This window comes from Eptesicus fuscus, chromosome 2 (assembly GCF_027574615.1).
Source record: "Eptesicus fuscus isolate TK198812 chromosome 2, DD_ASM_mEF_20220401, whole genome shotgun sequence".
Taxonomy (NCBI): domain Eukaryota; kingdom Metazoa; phylum Chordata; class Mammalia; order Chiroptera; family Vespertilionidae; genus Eptesicus; species Eptesicus fuscus.
This window is the reverse complement of record NC_072474.1, coordinates 62,555,892-62,575,991: the sequence shown is the minus strand read 5'-3', so window position 1 is coordinate 62,575,991 and position 20,100 is coordinate 62,555,892. Positions and strand designations below refer to the sequence as shown.

General features: G+C 50.2%; 1 protein-coding gene across 1 annotated transcript; it reads right to left on the bottom strand.

The window, feature by feature from the left end:
• Window positions 1–4,396: 4,396 nt before the first annotated feature.
• Window positions 4,397–9,371, bottom strand: NKX6-1 (NK6 homeobox 1). Its single transcript, XM_028148318.2, has 3 exons — window positions 8,699–9,371; window positions 6,864–7,036; window positions 4,397–4,651 (listed from the first exon to the last, which is right to left on the bottom strand). The coding sequence occupies exons 1-3, from the start codon at window positions 9,369–9,371 to the stop codon at window positions 4,397–4,399; spliced, it is 1,101 nt and encodes a 366-aa protein (XP_028004119.2).
• Window positions 9,372–20,100: the final 10,729 nt, after the last annotated feature.

The following is a 20,100-nucleotide window of genomic DNA, read 5'->3' as shown; positions in this document are numbered from 1 at the left end:
TGAGGAAATGCACGTCTTCCCAGAGCAGAATGAGTAATTTTCAGTTGCTCCTCTTCCCACTGTCTCCCAAAAAGGAAAAGGGAAAGTGGTTTAAGTATTCACAAGCTTGGAAAGCAGCTCAATAAACTACAGCTTTGGAGAAAGAAGACATAGAGCTTTAAGTTACAGGATCCTGTGAATATGAACCAAAGAAAAGGTAAATCACCAATTAGGAGACCTGAGCGTGGACTGTGAGGCCTGGGAAGATAACTGAGTAGGAGGCTGTGAATTGTGAAAGCTGCCGGCCAACGTGAGAGAAATATGCAGGGTTCTTCCTTCCACTCTATATCCCTCACCCAGCCTCATTGCCTTCTCCTTTTAGGAAATACACATACACACACACACACACACACACACACACACACACAGTGAAACAAAAATAATAACAACTTAGGAAAAGCAATTTTACCCTTCCTTTCACCACACATCTTGTTTTTCCCCTTTTGTTTTTCATATTGACATTTTGCTGCCTGTAAGCATTTCTGAAAGTAGTGCTTGAGTGGAGGTTGGGAAAATGGGGAAAGTTGGTCAAAACGCACAACATGTCTATGGATGAAATGTATAGGATTTCACTACAGTTAACAATATTGTAGCATATATTTGAAAGTTGCTAAAAGAGGGCTTTAAAGTTCTCACCACAAGGAAAGAATTGTAACTGTGAGATAGATGAAGGATGTTAATTAAACTTATTGTGGTAATCATTTCACAATATATGTACATGTATCAAATCAGTATATTGTACATCTTAAACTTATAAAATGTTATGTCAATTATATTTCAAAACTGGAAAAAATAAAAATGAAAGCAGTGGCCCATCAGGTCATTTGCTGTTATTTTTTGTTTTAAAATCCTGACTCCTGGGGCTGTAAGGACTGGCTGGAAGCCTTAATTGGGTGCTTATGGCTGGTTAATGCCATAAAAATTTTGACCCCAAGTGAAAATGACTTATTCTCCCTTGCTTTAGCTCTAGAGTGTTTCCTCAGCTTCCTCACCATGCTAATGATGCTGAAAAACATCCCTTTTACACACACACAGAACTAAACCAAACCAACCAGGATAAAGGGACACCTAAGAGAGGTATCCCCACCCACGTCTCCCTCACTCCCAGTTTTATGGGGCCAGCTGCAACTGGTGGCCAGCTGGAATCCTGGGTGGAAATAAATGAACTGGAAACCTCAAGTCACTGCTGCAGTCAACTGGAAAAAAGGAGCAAATGCCAGTGCTGCGTGGTCCCAGAGCCCAACTCTGGATGCCACCCACAGAACTCAGAGCACCTCAGTGCTTGGGCTGGCAACATGCAGACCCTGTCTGCCCTCCGCATATTTGCTTGTAGGGTTTAGGCCAGGCCACGAGCTTTTACGCTCCTCAGATACTCTCTAAATGTGAAGGTGAGCAGCTTGAAGGGAATGCTTCCTAAAGGAACTAGAAGAGGTATTTTTGCTCCTTTCTATCTTGGAATAAATACTCTAACCTTACTTACTTAAGAAAAAGTTTTAATCTCTGTTCGAACTTTTCCGTGAGTGATACTACTCTATTACTGCTACTAATGACAATAATAATCATTCAAATTTTCCAGGAGCAGCATTTCTCATTACCTCGTGAATTTTTGCTTTCTTAGGAAGAAGCAATACATGAAAAGTTGCTTGGTTTTTCAAGGCAGAAGGGGATGAATGAGGTTTAAAAAAATAAAGTAGAAAAGAGACTTTCATTTTTTGCAAATTGACAAAAAAATAAAGTGAAGTTTTAGGCTAATAGACTTGCCCTTTCCTAGGATCCCTCAAAGAGATGTGGGAAAGAGAAGGAGGGAGGGGGGGAGGAGGAGAGAGGGGAAAGAGAAGGAAGGAAGGAAGGAAGGAAGGAAGGAAGGAAGGAAGGAAGGAAGGAAGGGAGGGAGGAAAGGAGGGAGGGAGGGAGAGAGGGAGGAAAGAAGGAAGGAAGGAAGGAATGAAGGAAGGAAGGAAGGAAGGAAGGGGGGGAGTTAGTTCTTATTGTTTACAGCTAGAATTTAAATTACATCATCCCCGCACAGCAAATCCTCTTTTGAAATACCTGTCTCTCTATAGGACACAAACCTTAGATTCGCTAAGAATGCAAAAATTCAGAAGTTTGACATTTATTGGGAATTTCACGGGCAAACTAGAGAAAAGAATTAGGACAAATTTGCATCCTTTCATTCCACTAGACCATGCCATCAGGAATATATTCTACAATAATTTCCTTCAGACAAATTCATTCCCAGTTCTCACAATTTTTTTAAGGGAAGAAAACAGATCCACACTCTCTCACTAGCCTGAAGATTCTACTGAATTCTATTGATTTTTCTGTCTTTGAACACAAGCTCGTTAACCTGAAACACTAAGGAGATAACTATATTTCACTGAGTTTATAACTGAGGGTCTGAAAACAAAAAGATCTCAGGACAGTGATACCGCCCTCTCCCTGGGATTCCTTTTTTTTCCCCTTCTTTTTTTTTTTTTCTTTCCTCAAATTCATCTGCAAAAGCTATGCATTGCTTCCTTAACCCTAGAGCTTTCATGTCAGTTGGAAGAAGCTTTCTTTAAATTCATCCTTCTTTATTATAATGGTTGGCAAAATCAGAGTTCCTGTCTTTCCACCGACTTCTGCCTTCCTGCAAGCTATCGTGGAGGAGGATAATGTTAGTATCCAACAGCACTGCTGCTGGGCCATCAAGCTTCGCTGCCTCCTCTAAGCTAAGAGAGCTAGTGCTCGGCTGAGGAGCTATCCTGGATTTATGGAAATGAGGTCTTCCCAAAACTCCACAGGGACTTCCTTGCAAAAGAAAAAGCCATCAGGAAAAAATTAGACAACACAAATATCAGAAGCAGCCTGCTAGACAAGTCTCTCCAGGAAGCCCTATGAGTGCACCTGTGTTTCTTCTATCTTCCCAGTCCAGGAGAGTGAGAGATGCCACTCTTCCAGATGAGGATGATGATGATGATGATGATGATGTAGCAACTATTTTACCCAAGTAACCAATATAAAATTTTTGTGGTCTTGACTTTTATTTGAGATCTCTGAGGAGATCAGATGATCTGTACCCTTTCATTCAAGGCAACAGACGTCTTCGAACTGCTTTTTAATTTGATTTATCCTTTGAAACAGAAAGTGCATTACATTTAACTGGTCTTGCAAATGGGGGGGAGGTGTCTTTTCTCTTTACAAACCGAATTCCTTATATAAATTAATAAATGTTAAAGATGCTAATATATCACCGTTATTAGCTTAAAAAAAGAAAACAATTTACATAGTCTGTAGTATTCTTATCATACAAAACACTTCAAATTCAATTACAGCAACTAAATGGATTTTTATGTTTCTGACCCAGAGCAGTTGTAACAATTCCCACCATCTATTTTAACACGCATTTTTATCAGAAAGGAGTTAAATTAAATACAAGCTATGTAGCCCCTCCCTCCCGAATACTTTCTTTAAATCACTAATAAATAGCAACAAACGACTGTGCAATTTCAGAGAGGAACGGAGAGGCAGGTTCCGCTTCTTCTACTTCAAGTCCTGGAGGCAGGAGGCTGGAGCCGGCGCCGTGCGAGGGAGGGGGGTGGGAGGAGTGAGTGGGGACGAGGGGGGAAGTGAGACCCTACAAACCCAAACCCCGCAGAGTAGCTGGAGGAGAGGGAGGCTGAGAACGTTCTTTTCTACGGGGTCTCCAATTAAGTTCAAAATAAAAGGGGAACGGGTGGTTTTAATAGCTCTTGAAAGGGGGAGGGCGGAAGGAAGAAGAAGGTCCATCTCTTATACCAAATTCAAAAAACCATGTTACATTTTAAATATTCACAATAAAGTAACTTCTAGTCAGTGTGACTCACGATTTATTTACAAGGGGCCTTCAACAGGTTACTTTAAGTCCGCGCAGCAGTTGGTGGGGGGAAGACACGTCCCTCTTCCCATCCTTGGCGTCGGCCCGCCCGCTCAGCTCCGAGGTTCCCGGCGCAGTAGCAGTCGATCCTACGAAAACCGGTCCCTGAGCCCCCCACCCCCTTTCCTGCGGTGCAAAGGGCGGGAAGCCTGAGTGCGCCGGGGGTCGGGGCCGCTCCCTCCTCCGGGTACCGGGCAGGGGGACCGAGCTGGCGCGGAGGGTGGCCCGGCGGAGAGTTTCAGTTTGCGCTCTTTACGCAGTGCATTTTGCCATTTTTCTGCCTTCGTACCAACCCCCGAGTCTCTCTCCCCCATCTCCCTCAACTTTTAGGTTAAAAAAATAGATATGTACATCTCAGAAAATAGCAAAGGACCCCCGCAGGCGGGGCGGGGCGGCCCGGCGGGCGCGCGCGCGCGGCCCGTGGCCCCCGGGGCGGCGGCGGGGGCGGGCGGGCGGCGGCGCTCAGGACGAGCCCTCGGCCTCGGACGCGTGCAGCAGGAGGCCGCCGCCGCCGCCGGACTTGTGCTTCTTCAGCAGCTGCGTGATTTTCTCGTCGTCCGAGTTGGGGTCCAGGGGCTTGTTGTAGTCGTCGTCCTCCTCCTCGTTCTCCGAGGCCCCTTTGAGCCGCTCGGTCTCCGAGTCCTGCTTCTTCTTGGCCGTGGCCATCTCCGCCGCGTGCTTCTTCCTCCACTTGGTCCGGCGGTTCTGGAACCAGACCTGCGAGCCGATCCCGGGGAGGAGGGGAGAAACAGAGGGGGCAGGAATTACCCGGGAGCAGATGCTGCTACTTCTCCCACATTCCCGGAGTCGCTCCCGCGGGCCCCCGACGGCTGGCCACCCTCCCTCACAGACCCCTGGTCCGGGCTGTCCGTCCGAGTCAGTCTCCGTCGCCCCAGGCTCCTCTGAGGAACAGGCACCTACAAACTGCCTGCCCGTTGCCATAGCGATAGTAACAAGAGTATTGAGGTTGTCAGTGAGTGATTTCTCAGAAGAGGAAAAAAAACTTGGAAACTTAAATTAAGTGTCCCTAAAAATGAGTGCACTTTTCCACTTTCTAGTTTAAAGTGGAAAGCTTTTCCCCTTTTAAAGCTGCCCCAGAATGACTGTGGTTTTAATTTGTTATATACTGTATTAGATTAAGGTATTCCAAACAACCTAAATGTACTTGCTTTTTAGTGTGATTTGTGGGAGAAAGCATAGCATTTATCCCCCCCCCCCAATTACTTCCGTTCTCCTTTGCACTTTTGGATATATGTCTGTTTCATTTGTCACAAGTCTGAATATACACAGACATGGTAGTTTAAAACCCCATTTACACATGCAATCATATAAAGTTTTTTTTTAATCTGCTAAAACAGAAACCCCAAATCACTAATAATAACCAACATAAATGCATGAAAATATTTAAGAGCTCAGTCAAAATCATCTCAGTGTGGTATGTGTTTGTCTGTCTGGTTTAATGTTTTTCATTAAACCAAAGGCTAGAGTTTTCATCAGTTTTTTTGTAAGTGAAATTTTGCAAGTTACATTATTTCCCACTATTAGCATGCCTAGTCTTTCAAATGTTATTTTAATATTTCCTCCCCAATACACACATTTTATATAAAAATATTTAAGCCTATTCACCACATTTGACACCATGTGTGATACACATATCTTAACTTAAAGCATCAGCAATAAGCAACCAATTTTCCAAACATATTGAATTATCCTCTCTTTATGCTTCTCAGCCCTTTTCTCATCCATCCGTTATGTATTCTGTCTAGAGAATCAGAATTGTTATGAAAGTGATTCTGATTTTCCATATACAGCTATAATAATTCACTTCTAGCCACGCAGACATATTTACAGTGACAAATGAAGACCTCCAGACTACTGTGGCAGGCTCTGTACCAACCATCGCAAAAATAATTTTAACTGTGATGGTATTCTAATGGTCACACAAAAATCACTTGTGAAATTCATTTTATGATGCTTGTCCAAGGGGAAATACACTCTAACCAGCAGGCATAGCTAACAGTTATTCCTACTTAAAGAACAACAATATGACTAATGAAAATAGACTTATAAATATACCCCCTCTCAAAAAAAAATTCAAATACAGTAAATGAAGAAGAGGAACAAAAGAGGCTACTGGAAATATAGGAAACTGATAGATTTAACTTATCTGTCTGGCTTAATCCCTTTATTTTTCAAGGAAAGATTTCTAAAATTTGAATCCCTGGAAATATGCTATACAACTCAATTATAAGCTGAGTGGCATTTTAATTGTAAGTTGTTGTCATCAACAGTAAAATGTCTCACATCTGTTGATAAACACATTCAAAACAATTCAATTTCATAATAAAGTAATAATCTTGTCAATTCATTTGGAAAATTACTATGCCAAAGTGATTGCCTTCATCTAAACTCAAAGCAGATTCATCCATGCTAAGTGGTTAAACACTGTAGATTTATTTTTCAAACCTGCAAGTTAATGTCCAGTACCACTATAATGCTGATCTACATTAGGAAATTGTATGACTGGTGGAGAACTTAATTAACAAACAAAAGCTTGAATATCTTTACAAATAGAATAAACAGAAGCTATCTAACTGGTCTGATCTATTCTCAGGGCTGATATTTCAGTAATGCTTTTATTCTCTAATAATGATGAGTTTCCCCCAGCACAAGCTGCTATCTAGATTAACCTCATTTCAAAGGCGGGGGTAAGGGGGACTTGATTCCTTTTGTTCATCAACAGTTTGCCCGCCCAGGAGAGCCTTTAACCTCCACCCCCACCCCTTCGTAGAGCTGCTCTCATCTTCTCCTCACACTCCTCAGACCCTGTTTGTTAGATGGGGGGGGGGGGGGGGGGGGATGGGGAGGAGGAGGAGAAGGAAGCGACGTGGGTGGAGAGCCTATCCCTGGAGTTGCAAGGTCCACTCACCTTGACCTGACTCTCCGTCATCCCCAAAGAATAAGCCAAGCGAGCCCTCTCGGGCCCCGCCAAGTATTTCGTTTGTTCGAAAGTCTTCTCCAGAGCGAAGATCTGCTGTCCCGAGAACGTGGGTCTCGTGTGTTTTCTCTTCCCGTCTTTGTCCAGCAAAATGGATCCTTGATCTGCGATGATAGATAAACGAGGGCAGGGGAAAAAAAAATAATTGGTTACAAGCGGCTCCACGCAAAAGAAACGAACTTGCAGAACAATGTTTTGGTGGGAAAGAAAAGCTTATCCCGCGGCGGGCTCCAGGCGAGTCGTGGCGCTTCCCCTCCCACCGCACCTCTCTGCCTTTAGATTCCCCCACACACACCGTTTAGATCCCCCCCAGTGTTTTAAAAGCCGGGGTGTTTGGCACTAACTAACCTTCTGCCCAGCACCTGCGTCGAACAGCCAGGGCGCGCAGCCCTGAAGTTTGCCGAGCCCAGCGGCCAGGCCCCAGCGCATGAGAAGGGCGGGGAAGGCCGCTGTCGCCCCTGGGCGGGTGCTCCGTGGGCCCCGGACCCTCCGCAGGAGGGTGACTAGCTGCGCTCCCCGAACGCTTTCCTAACCTGCGTCCGCGCAACAAAGGGAGCCTTGTGTTTTGCACACAAGAGAGCGAAATCGCCCCCCACGTCTACCGCTGAGGGGGAGGGGGCGCCGCCTTTGTTGGCGGCCCCTACGCGGCCATCCGAACGAATACAATAGCGTCTCCCACCCCCGCACCCGCCCGGGCCGCCCGCCGGCTCCGGGCCTCCCCAGGGAGCCTCCGCGGGCTCCCGAAACTCCCCTCCGCTCCTGCCGCTGCACCGCAGGAAGGCGGTCTGGAGACTCAGAGGAAACTTCGGGGACTCGGTCTAACCGAAGGCACGAGCGAGCGAGAAAAGGCGCCGGGGCTGGGCCCCAGAACGCCCCCTGAGAGGCTGGGAAACTCCGGGGCGAGGTGGCCAACGGCCGCCGAGATGAGAGCGATCCCGGGGAGACGCGGCTGTTGCAGGAAAAGTCCCCGCTAGATGTTGCGCGTCCCCAGTCCTTGTTCCGTCCCCTCGTTCTTCCTCTGCCCCTTCCCCGACGCCCCTCATGATGCCGGGGCCCCGGGCATCCCGGCCCAAGGTGTTCCCGGGGCCAAGGCGGATGGGAAAGCGAGCGACAAGCGCTGGGGAGCGGCCAAAGGGCCTGGGCGCTGGCCCTCCTCCGCGGGTCGCGGCCTGTCTTCAATGGGCTCAGCCCGGCCGATCGTATTGGGGGTGCACAGGGGGAGGGAAGAGGGTCAAGAAGTGAGGTGGGGGACACCCAGGGCGAGACATACGGGCTCAGAGCTGTGGGGGTCTCGCCGGTTCTCAGAGAGGAGGCCAGTTAAACTGGCGGAGGTGGAGCGGGGGTCCTAGCCGGCAGAAGGAGACGGGAAAGGAGGGGTGCGGACGGGGCGCCGGGGCCTCCCCTGCTCCCCCAACTCTCCCTCTTTCACCCAGGCTCGGCCTGCGGTTCCGGCCCGACGCCGGGTCCTCGGATGATGCACACACACCCCCGCACCGCGCCGCGTTCCCCGCGGAAGCGTGCACACCCGCTCGGGGAAGCGTGCCCCGGACGGGGGAGCGGCGGGAGCTTGGCCGCAAGCACGGGCGCTCGGGAAAGAGAGAAGGTACCGCGGGACGCCCCGGCCCAGCCTAAACGGTGCGATCCCAGCGCTGCCAGAACTATTGGGGAGGCGAGAGGGCGGCCCGACCCACAGGCACGTCCGGCAGCCCTGACCCGGGAGGGAGCCGGCAGAGTGCGCTCCGCTGGGCGCGGGCGCCCGTACTCACGGGGGGTGCAGGCCAGGCGCGCGTCCCTCCAGGGCGGGCTCTGCATCACTCCTGGCCAGAAGATGGGCGTCCGGCCGGGCAGCTCGGCCAGCGGCTTGGGGTACCGACCCACGGCGGCCACGGCGGCGGCACTGGGGCTGAAATAGAGCCCGGGCGGCGGCGGCGGCGGGCTCAGGCTGCTGAAGCGGGGCAGGCCGGCCAGCAGCCCCGCCGGGGAGGAGGCGGCGGCGGCGGCGGCCGCGGCGGCGGCGGCGGCGGCGGCCGAGGCGGAAGAAGCCGAGGTGGACGAGGAAGAGGAGGAAGAGGAACCGGAGGGCGAAGCCGAGGGCAGCGCGGTCCCCGAGGCCACGGGCATGGAGGGCCGGCTCAGGATGTCGTTGATGCCGTGTGGGGTGGCGGCGGAGAGCTGCTGCGGGGGGCTGCCCAGAGACGAGAGCCCCCCCGCGGCCGGGGGCTTCAGGCCGCCCGGGTTGTGGGCGCCCAAAGGCGGCGACGGCGACGACGAGGAGGAGGAGGAGGACGAGGAGGAGGGGGGACCGGCGGGCAGCGGGGGGTACGCGGCGGGGTACAGCGGGGTCTTCATTTCGGCCATGCTGTGGAGGGCGGCCAGGGGCGGGCTGCTGAGCAGGAACGCGCTCTGCCGGGTGCCCTCCATCGCCCCCACCGCTAACATCCCACGGCCAGGCCGGAGCCCGCAGCCACGCAGCAAGGGCGCCGGCCGGTGCCCCCGGCGGGGCTCCGGGGAGCGAGAAGCGCGGAGGGCGCGAGCGAGGAGGAGCACCGCGCCCCCGGCGGCGGCCGGCCAGCCGGGCCCAGAGCGCCGCTGCCCGGAGTGGCTCTCGGAGCTGCGCCACCGAAATGCACCCACACACACGCCGCTCGGGAGGCGGCGGCTCTCCCAGGCCCGCGGGCGTCCGGGTGGGTTTGCCTGTCCCTTCGCTCCTAGACGCCTGGATTCGGTCCCGGCCTCTCCTCCTCCTCCTCACTCCTCCTCGCCGCTCAGAGTGCGCTGCTTCTCCTCTTCTCCCCCCGGGCAACAAGCAAAACAAACCCCGGGCTGGCCCCAGAGAGTTCGTCACAAAGTTAAGAGTCACCAAATCTCCACTTTGAAGTCGGAGGACGGGGGCTGGCTGGCTTTTCTTTGGAGAGGTTCAAAGGACGCCGGGTTCCGCCCGAGGGGCTCCTCTAATCCCACTCGGAAGCCCTGCGCTGTCGGTCGCGAGGCGGATTCGCACTCGGCGCTCGCGGCGCGCGGGGAGGGAGCGCTCCCGGCCCGCGGGAGGCGGTCGCCGCTGGGCGGGCTTCCTCCGCCAGCCCGAAAGGGCCGCGTCTCCGATCCCCGCGGCTCCCGGATTCGGCGCGCCGCCGACTCGCCCGACTCGCCTTTCCCTCTGGGCGACAGGGCACTAGAGTTACAATATTGAAAAGGAAAACGGGGGAGGAGGAAAAAAAAAAAAACACCGGAAAACAAAAGACTAAGTGTGAAAAAGTCGGACGGCTTCGGTTAGGGCTCTGCTCCTCTGTCCACTTCTGCAAACGGGCCTGGCGACCCCCCGCCCCACCCCCCAGCGTCCTCGCTCCCTCTCACTCGTCGCCTTTGCCTCTCTCTCGCATTTTCTTCGCGGCTCTGCAGGCTCCGCTTCTCAGCCCTGTCCTCTGGCCAAGCTGACCCTCTCCGCCGCTCTCCACTCTCTCTCCTCTCCTCTTTCCCTCCGGGCCTGACAGTTCAGATGAAGCTCTCAAAGGTAATAAAACATTTGCATCACTCCCTACCCCTCTTTAGAGGGGGGACGAGAGGCTGGGGGGGAGTGGGGGTCCAAAATAAGAACTTTGGGGGACGTCACTCCGCAGCACCGGGAGGGGCGGGGCCGAGGAGCGGGGTGCAGGCCGGGGGCGTAACCACCGTCTCCAATAGCGCTCAGCCTCCGGCACGGCCTCGCCTCTGGGGTGCGTCCACTCGGGGAGCGCCTCTCCTTCTGATTGGCTGCAGACCGGGAGCCGAAAGGCCACGCCCGCCTGGTCCCCGCCCCTCCCACCTCCATCCCTCTGGTGGGTGGGGCCAGGGGGCGGTGCCTGAGAGTGGTGCGGGTCCAACGGGGCACCAGTGGACGCCTCAATTAATTAAATAAAATGGGAAAGGGGAGGGGGAGGGGAGCCGAGACGAAGAGGGTATTACTTTTTAAAGAGAAGAATAATGAAAACCCAGCCCTTTTATGGAAAAACAGTTCATATTCTTCCCGCGCCTCCCCCCTCTCCCGCTCGCGTCACCCCACCCCCTTCCCCCACGAGCTCGCGGCGCCTCACCTCGAACAGAGTCCGGTCCCTTGTAAAACGGAGCTAATGGAGCAGGCAGCCGGCGCAGCCCTCGCCTAGCTCCTTCTTTTGAAGGGATTAATTAAAGGCCATCTGGGCTCTCCCAGAATTGTGCAAATTAATTTGTCGCTCCTTAAGCCTATAGATGTCCTTAATCCCCTTGTAGGCCGAAGGAGCGTCCTCTTCCGTCTTTGCCACCTCCTGCTTTCTCTTTTACCTTTCTTTTCATTCCTGAGTCCTCCCCCTCCCTCGATCATTATCATTTATAGTTTTGCATAATTCGCTGGGAATGGAATCAACTTAATGGAAATATTTATCTCTCGAGTAATGTTTAGACTTGAGAGCAGTGAGCTTTTAAAAAAAGAAACTTTTGTCCCCTTTGATTATTGTTATTTGTTTTGAGTTTTTACGGGGGCGGAATCACCAGAATCGAGGTGGAGTTTTTAGATACTGAAGCCCCTGGGTACGGGTCTCCGAAACTCTAGCCCCTGCCCTCAGCTGCAGGGTTGTTTTGGAGGAGGAAGATGGCCTGTTTTCTGGCTGTAGTGATGGGATGCGAAAGGGTTAGGAGTTGGAAGGTGGTTTCCTTATTCTCTCCCAACCTCTTCCATCCCTGGTGGGTCTTTAAATTTCCGAAGGGGTTGAGCTGTGTGTGTAAGAGGGAAGACCCTTGCACAATTTTGGAATTTCAGGATGTTAAAGTAACACACCGTTGGGGTGAGGGGGGAGTAGTCACTACGGCAATTTGGATGAGGTCATTAAGTCCAAATTTAATTCGCAAAATAAAACAGAAACAAATGGCTCAAGAGTAAAACTTGAGCGGCACCACCCATTGATGGAGTCTGGCTCTAAGTGCCAAAGCCCCCACACGAGTCCACGCAGGAAAGGCTGGGAGGGCGTAAGCCGCTTCGATAACCTGCGTTACCAAAGCACTGGCCTTTTAAACGTGGCAGCTGCAGCTGGAGTTTGAGGGGTTTTAAATTTTTTTTATTTTTCTTTTGCCACTTTTATTATTCACGTCTGAGATGAAAGAAATGTTACTCTTCTTTGGTCTCCCTCTTCCCTCTCCACCCTTCTTAATAAACTTTCAGAGTGGGCTAAGTCCATCACTTCAATAAGACCTTAGGATCTGGCAAGGGAGAAGGTGAAGTCCTTGGCTTACGGGAATTGTGCTGAGTCCGGCGAGAAGAGAGCTGGTGTAGCGACCGTCCGCATTTCCCCGGCAAGGATGCTCTGCTGGGCTGTGGACCTAAGCCCAGCTCCCCGCCACTTTGCCTGGGAGGTGGCGGCAGGAGGGAGTGCCCGGTAACCCGGCCCTGGCCCGGGGGCTGGCTGGGGCCCCTCTGCCTCTCACTTCGTTACAAAGGAAACTTTTTCTCGCCTCCGGAGACTCCAGCACGGGCGGTGGTACCCAGCCTCCCCATCTGGACCCGGCGCCTGGGCCACCAGCGACTTCTCACATCCCCGGGCACCGCATTCTTACGTTCTAGATAGGAAAGGAAAGTGACGGAGGCTAGTGGTCCCCAAAGGTTCCAGTTTCAAAAAGCAGCGCCCCATTATTTCATGTAAGGATTGTGACCCAGGAGAGAATTGGACATCTTCTTATTGTAAATGTAGTATCTAATAAGGGATGGTGTGAGGTCAAGAGACAGAGAAAAATTAGAGAGACCGAGAGGGAGAGGGAGAGGGAGAGACAGAGATTCAACTCAACCCAACTCCTGGTTAGCTGCCCCTTCGCTAAAACCGTACTTGCAAAGCTGGCTGCCAGTAAGGCATCGCCGTCATTCACTTGTATTTACATCGCGGAGTCAAAATAGCAGCATTGTTCTCAGTGGTGACCATTTAAGAATGCTGGGGTGTGTGTACCTCGGTCCCGGGGAGGGAACCCCAGGTGTCTGAGTCCCGCGTGGGTCCGCAGCATTGCTGACGCCCACTGCCCGGTGCTGCAGGCCATCCGTCTGCGGGCCGTGCGTCTGTGTCCAGCTGGGAGCCCGGAGAGTGAGGGGCACCCTCGGAGGGGGTGGGCTGCCCCCCGTCTTCCTCCGGGTGCGACGGTCCTGCTCCTGAGAGGCTAAAACCACCCTCGGGCCGAGCCCTGGACGCGCAGAGCCCCGCGCTGAGGCGGGAGGCCGGTGTCTGGCGCCGCCGTCTCACAAACACCCTGGAGAGTCAGGACTCACTCTCCCCCCAGGAACCCCTAGCGTCCGGGCTTTTCTGTCCACGACCCCGTCCAGTCGGACGTTTCTAAGCCGTTCCCAGGAGTGGGACGTGGGACCACCCGTGGCGCCCCGGGCCCATCTCTGCACAGTACATGCATATGGGGGGAGGAACTGTGTTGGAAAGCGAATGGTTTGTATTTCCACTGAAAAATAAATGAGAGCTCCGTTGGCACATGTTGAGGTTGCAAGAAAAGGCTACAGAGTTCGGGGTGGGGAAGGCGACGCGCCCCTCGACTTTCTCTGCGACAACCGCACCTGTTCGCAAGTCACGTGACCGCCTGCCCCGGGGTGTCACCCTCGGCTCCGAACCGCCTGGCGCGTTTCCATACTTGCCTTAAGGTGAAGGGGCAGCCGCTGAATTCGGGGCAACCCACGGGAGGCATGAAAATGAAATCTCAGCTAAATGTGCTTCAATCCCGCGGCCTGGGGTGAATGATGGCTATTCTTCCCCAAATACATTCATGTCAAATGTCGGGGAAGCTCAAGTGTAGCCACAGGAAGCCAATTCCATGCTCGAAAAAAGGGGGGGCGGTCAGAGGGAAAGGGAATCCTGTGCGTGCTTCCGGCCAAAAACCTTTCCAAAATGCGTTTGCTTGAAGGGTGCGGATGACTTCTGTAACGATGCCACTCCAGCGGGCAGATGACTGGGCCTGTTTGGGTGGGACCCAGGGGCGGGCTGGGTTGGTGTTCATGTTATAAAAGAGGCGTCCAGAGGACCGCCAAGCAGAATCTCCGGGAATGAAAGGGGGTGCCCAGAAGCGTGGAGCAGCCCAGTCTCAGGAGAGCCGGGGAAGCGAGCGCCTGCAGACACTGAGGTGGGGACTGGCCCCGGACGGAATTAGTGAGCCGCTGTGGGAAGGCCTGGGGTAGAGAGGGGCCTGTGAGTGCCTCCTGAGAACGAGTGCTGGAGGGTCCCGGGGTCGCCCCTCCCGGTGGAGGCCCGCATCAAACCCGGGAGGGTGAGATGTTCCCCGGGAAGGGTCCCCAGCGGCATCAGGGACATCCTTCAGCGACCAGGGCGGCGGCGGGGCACCCCCCTCTCCGCCGCAGACTCCTCTGGGGGAATGCGTGTCCTCGCGCCCTCGGAAGGGAGGGGTCAGAAAGGTCCAAGAAGATGGAAAACACTAAAATCCAGAAACGTCTGCAACATCAAAACCCGGATTCAGGAATGAGACTGAAGGCAAGAAAACACCAATGACTAGAGAGAAAACTGGTCTTGAACTTCAGCGAAACACACATAACTTCAGCAAAGCACATATATGTATGTATCTCCCCATCTCCTCCACTCCTCCCCCCCCCCCCAAGCATTCGAAAAGATCCAGTCGCTTCCAGGGAACCAACTTGCTTTAAAGTATGTTCTGGAAAACGGGATCCAGCGTTGCATCGTGTGCTGGAAGGAATGCCTGCGGGTTGCTACAGCTTCCTAGCAGCATCAAGTGCTAACCCAGTTTGCGCCACTGGAATAGACCGTATCTGGTGTGAATGGCCGTGAAAAACCTATACCTGGACGTATACCTAAGGTCCATTGAACATAATTTGGGTGGTTTTAAAACGAACCTGTAAGCTAGTTCCTTTCGATGTCCTGCTGGAAGCCGTTGCTTCTGATCTGGATGTGCCCGTATTGGTTCTTTTTGCCGCGTGCGCGGCTCCTTACTCTGCGGTGAGAAAGTAACTTTCTCGGCTTGGCTGCTTCGCCGGCAGCGCCGGAGCCTTCGCGCCCTTCTTCACGAAAGCCTGGGCAGGTAGCGCCCTCTTGTGGGAAGACTCCTTAGCGGTTCGCTCGGTCGAGGGAAGACCAGCGCGCGGCCCTGTGCGTTCATAGGACGCCTTGTACCTATTTTCTTAAGGAGGCGGTCGGCCTTTGCGTAACGCCCTTAACATTTGTTTAATTTTAACCTGAAATGCCAGATTCAAAAGTCAACTGCGGTTCTGACAATTCTCGATTTAATTCAGATGAGCAAAAGCCCTCTAAAAGGAACATTTAGATTTTAAATCTTTCTTCCTCACCTATCCCTCTTCATACTCTATTAGTTGACTCAATTGTGATAAAGCAGATTTCAGGTTTTACTGAAATTATTTTGCCTTTCTCCTTTTCTTTCCTGATTATCAAAACAACACTGTGCTCAATACAGAACATTTAGATAGTACAGAGAATTATAAAAACACAGTCAGTCACCATAATCCTACCGTTAGAGGCAAAAGCTTCTTTCTGATATTTTGGAATATTTGCTTGCTCTCATTTCTCTAATCTTTTTAAAGCCGTTTTCGTAAATATATTTTTATTGATTTCAGAGAGAAAGGGAGAGGAGAGAGATAGAAACATCAATGATGAGAGAGAATCATTGATCGGCTGCCTTCTGCATGCCTCCCACTGCATGCCCCCCACTGGGGATCAAGCCGGCAACCAGGACATGTGCCCTGACTGGGAATCAAACCCATGACCTCCTGGTTCATAGGTCAAGGCTTAACCACCAAGCAACACCAGCCTGGCCATTTCTCTAACTTTTGTTCTATGCTTTGTGGGTTATTTTTTGCTTTGTTTTGTTTGTTTGTTGGGTTTTATTTTTGGTTAATCCTCACCCAAGGATATTTTTCTATTGGTTTTTAGGGAGAGTGGAAGAGAGAGGGAAAGACAGAGAGAAACATCAATGTGAGAGAAACACATTAACTGGTTGCCTCCTGCACGGGCCCCCACCAGGGTTCAGGCTGGGGAGCAACCTGCAACCAAGTGACGTGGCCTTGACCAGAATCAAACAGGGGACCCTTTGGTCCGCAGGACAATGCTCTATCCACTGAGCCAAACTGCCTAGGGTCTATGCTTTGTTTTAATAGTAGAGATTGTATTGAGTACAGCAATACAATGATAATGCAGCAATTTTCAACCTTTTTTCATCTCAGAGCACACATAGACTAATTGCTAAAATTCTGCTGCACACCAAATACTAGTAAATATATCTTTGCCAATCTGACAAAAATAAGTATAATTTTGATTGACTTACAAAAATAATAATAATAGTAATTACCTACCCTTTTTGCTCCAAAGTAATCCTTACTTAAAAAAAAAAAAACAAAAACAGGGGCCTATACATGTCCATAAGGATAGCTGGTAATATGACCTATATAGACTTATGATTCAGGACAGGGCATTCACACCAGGGGGCTGTTGTCATAAGGGAAGAAAAGGCCAGTGTCCTTGCATGTTTTGAAAATTCTTAAGGCACACCAGTGTGCCTCCTGTGGCACGGGGGGTGAAGGTCGCTGTATCCGTAAGCACATTTTTCCAGCCCATTTGAATAACCCGCTTTATTTACTTATTGAGGCAGGTACAGATCTGTCTTTGAAATCTTCCTGACTTACCTGCCCTGCACATGTGTCGGGAGACCTGAGTTCAGCTTCCTCCAGTAAATGCAGTGTTGCAGGAAGGCACTGCTCTAGTTCAAGCTTCCTGCCCTGATGCTTCTGTTTAGCATTAACCCCTTCAGGTCCTCACATACTTTACCACTAGTTCTCAGAATTTTATGGCATAATAACAACAGCTAACACTGAGTGTGTACAGTATTCAGAACAGCATTAATTGAACAACAACTCTGAATTAGGAAGAATAATTGTCCCCATTAAAAGGATGGTGAGATTACAACTCAGAGAAGTTAAATAACTTGCTCAAGATCATGCAGCTACTAAATGGACAAGCTGGGAATTAAACCCAGGGTAGTCTGGCTCCAGAGCTTTCACTTTATTTTTTTCTTAATTGATATTTAGAGAGAGGAAGAGAGAGAGAGGAAGGAAAGAAGGAAGGAAGGAAGGAAGGAAGGAAGGAAGGAAGGAAGGAAGGAAGGAAGAAAGAAAGAAAGAAAGAAAGAAAGAAAGAAAGAAAGAAAGAAAGAAAGAAAGAAAGAAAGAAAGAAAGACTGCCCCCGCACCCCAACCTGGGATTGAAGGTGAAACCTGGGTATGTGCCCTGACAGGGAATTAAACCTGCCACCTTTTGGTGTATGGGAGGATGCTCCAACCATCTTAGCCACCCTGCCAGGGCCAGAGGTCTTACATTTGACCACTATACTAAACTGCCCTTTTGATACCTGAAAAAAATTTAAATGCATATGAAAGCAGTTTGAATATTATAAATTGGTAAGTAAATAGAAAGTAAATCTTCACGTATTCCACTACAGGAAAAAAAAAAAAGTAGTTCACATTTTCTTAAGTAAGAAAAACATTGAAAAGGATTTGTAAGCTTAGTGAATTCTTTTTTAAATTATTCAACTAGAAATTTAATTTCTAAAAATAAGATTAGGTCTCTCTTGATTGGGATTAGCTTGGATTGGGATTTAGGAGTCCTAGAAGAATATGGGTTTAGGTCCGCAGGTCATTTAACCTGGTGGACCTACTTTTTCTCATCTTTAAGACATTGATAGGTGATTTAGGTCATTTCTATGGTGCTTTTCAGCGTTCACAGTCTACGGGTGTGATAATTGACCAATAGTCAGGTATATACAAAAGGGCAACCTGAAGGCAGCTATGAACCTGACTGTGGGGCTAGAACTAGGAAACCGGTGAGGAAACCTAGCAGACTGAAGAAGGGCACAAATGAGAGTATTCACCAGTGGATTGGCTTCCAACGGCCTGGCTGCCTGGGAGGTTGCTCCCTGCTGGCGGTACGCAGCTTCTGTACTTGGAAGCACACTTGTGATCACAGTTCATTAAGGCACTCAATTTTAATTTGATATAATTTGCATTATGTTGATTTATTAACGGCAATTCATTTTGCACAGCATCCATTTCTTCAGCATTCTAAGGCCCTTAGCAAGGGCTGGTTCGTTCCAGAAGAGCTCTCAACAGAATTCCTTCACAATTATTTATTATTTAAAAGGATTATGTTACAGGCAACAGATCACAAAGACTTACTAGAAGGATGTAATCAGTGCCTATCTGCAACTTGGATTCTGAAGAAATATATGGGCAGATACAAAGATGTTGAAACTATTTTAAGAAAGAAAAAAAAAACCTCACAAAATATGTTTCTACATTTTGGATGTACATCAAGTCCAGAAACAGAAGCAATGTGTGATACTGGAGTTTTAAAAATGTACTTGTATTTCTCACTGTGGCTGATGTTTCCCAGTGGTTAGAGCACCCAAGAGTCTGGCTCCTTTACCAGTCAAGGGCACATACCTGGTTTGCAGGTTCAATCCCCACCCTGGTCAGGAGGCAACCAATCAATGAGTCTCTCTCACATTGATGTTTCTCTCTCTCTTTTTCTCTCTCTCCCACCCCCCCTCCCTCCCTTCCACTCTCTGCAAAAATCAATGGGAAAAATGTCCTTGGATGAGGATTAATAATAAATAAATAAATAAATAAATAAATAAATCTATATATAGATAAAACCCTAATAAACAAATAGACCGAATGGTGGAACAACTGAACAACTGGTCATTATGACGTGCGCTGGCCACCAGGGGGCATGTGCGGAACATGGCCGGCGTCGGCCACGGCGGGATGGTGGAGCAGGTGAATGGGGGTGCCAGGCCAAGGTGGGGTGCTGGTTGCTGTCATCAGGGCGAGCCTCTGGTGGTTACTGAAAATTCTTTGCTCCTGCATGCCGTGGTCCCTCCCAGCATTCGCACCTGCTGCCAGCTCGGACCCCACTTGCACACACTGCCGGCGCCGGCCCTGATCACTCGGCACCATCAGCGGGTGTGAGTGATGGCTGCCAGCCCTGATTGCCTCTCAGGGCTTCTCCACCTTCCCCTGCTCCTGAGGGGTGATCGGAGCAGCAGTCTCCGCTCGCACCTGCTAATGGTGCCAGCCCTGATCGCTCTGTGTCATCAGTGGGTGCGAGTGGGGCTGGCGCCATCAGCGCATGGGAGTGGCAGTGGCAGGAGTGGGGCTGCTGGCAAACAGGGGAACGGGGGCCACAGCAGGAGGGGCCAGCAGGGGTGTGGAGGATGGGCCGAGACCCACCCCTGTGCCCACCGCAGCCTCGTGGCCCACAGTTCCTTTCAAGATGCACGAATTCGTGCACTGGCCCCTAGTAAGTAAATCAATCAATCAACAAATAAATAAATAAAACTTTCTAAAATTTCTGTAAAAAGAGTGTTTTATTAGAAATCAGAAGCCCAGATTCTAGCTTTCTGAGTCTGATTTTCCTCATCCTTAAAAAACTGGATTAAAACATTCCTTTTTAAAACTTTTACACTAATGTTCACAGCAACATTATTCATAATAGTCCAAAAGTGGAAGCAACCCAAGTGTTCATCAACTGATGAATGGATCAATAAAATGTACTATGTCCATATAATAGAATATTATTTGGCAATAAAAAGGACTGAAGTACTGATTCATGCTACACTGTGGATGAACCTTGAAGACATTATGCTAAGTAAAAAAGCCAGTCACAAAAGGCCACATATTGTATGATTCCATTTATATGAAATGTGCAGAATAAGTAAGTAAATCCACCGAAGCAGAAAATTGATTAGTGGCTTCTTGGGGATGGGATGGGGATGAGGGGAGTAGGAATGGGGAATGACTGTAATTAGTACTAGAGCTTCTTTGGGGGATATTTTAAATGTTCTAAAATTAGATTGTGATGATGGTTGCACAACTCTGTAAATATATTAAACTTTTACATTTCAAATGGGTGAGTTTTATGGCATATGAAATGTGCCCCAATAAGACTATTTTAAGAAAAGAGTGTGAAAAAGCATTGAGAACAAAATGCCCTACTGGGTAGGAGGAGTCACTGTGATCTTCACCTCAGGAAATTTGCTGGCAAGGAAGTGACAAACTGCCTGGCATTCGAGGCATAGGTACCAGAGGCAAAGCATGATAACAAAAGGATGATTAAATTAAAGCATAATAAAACAATATGAA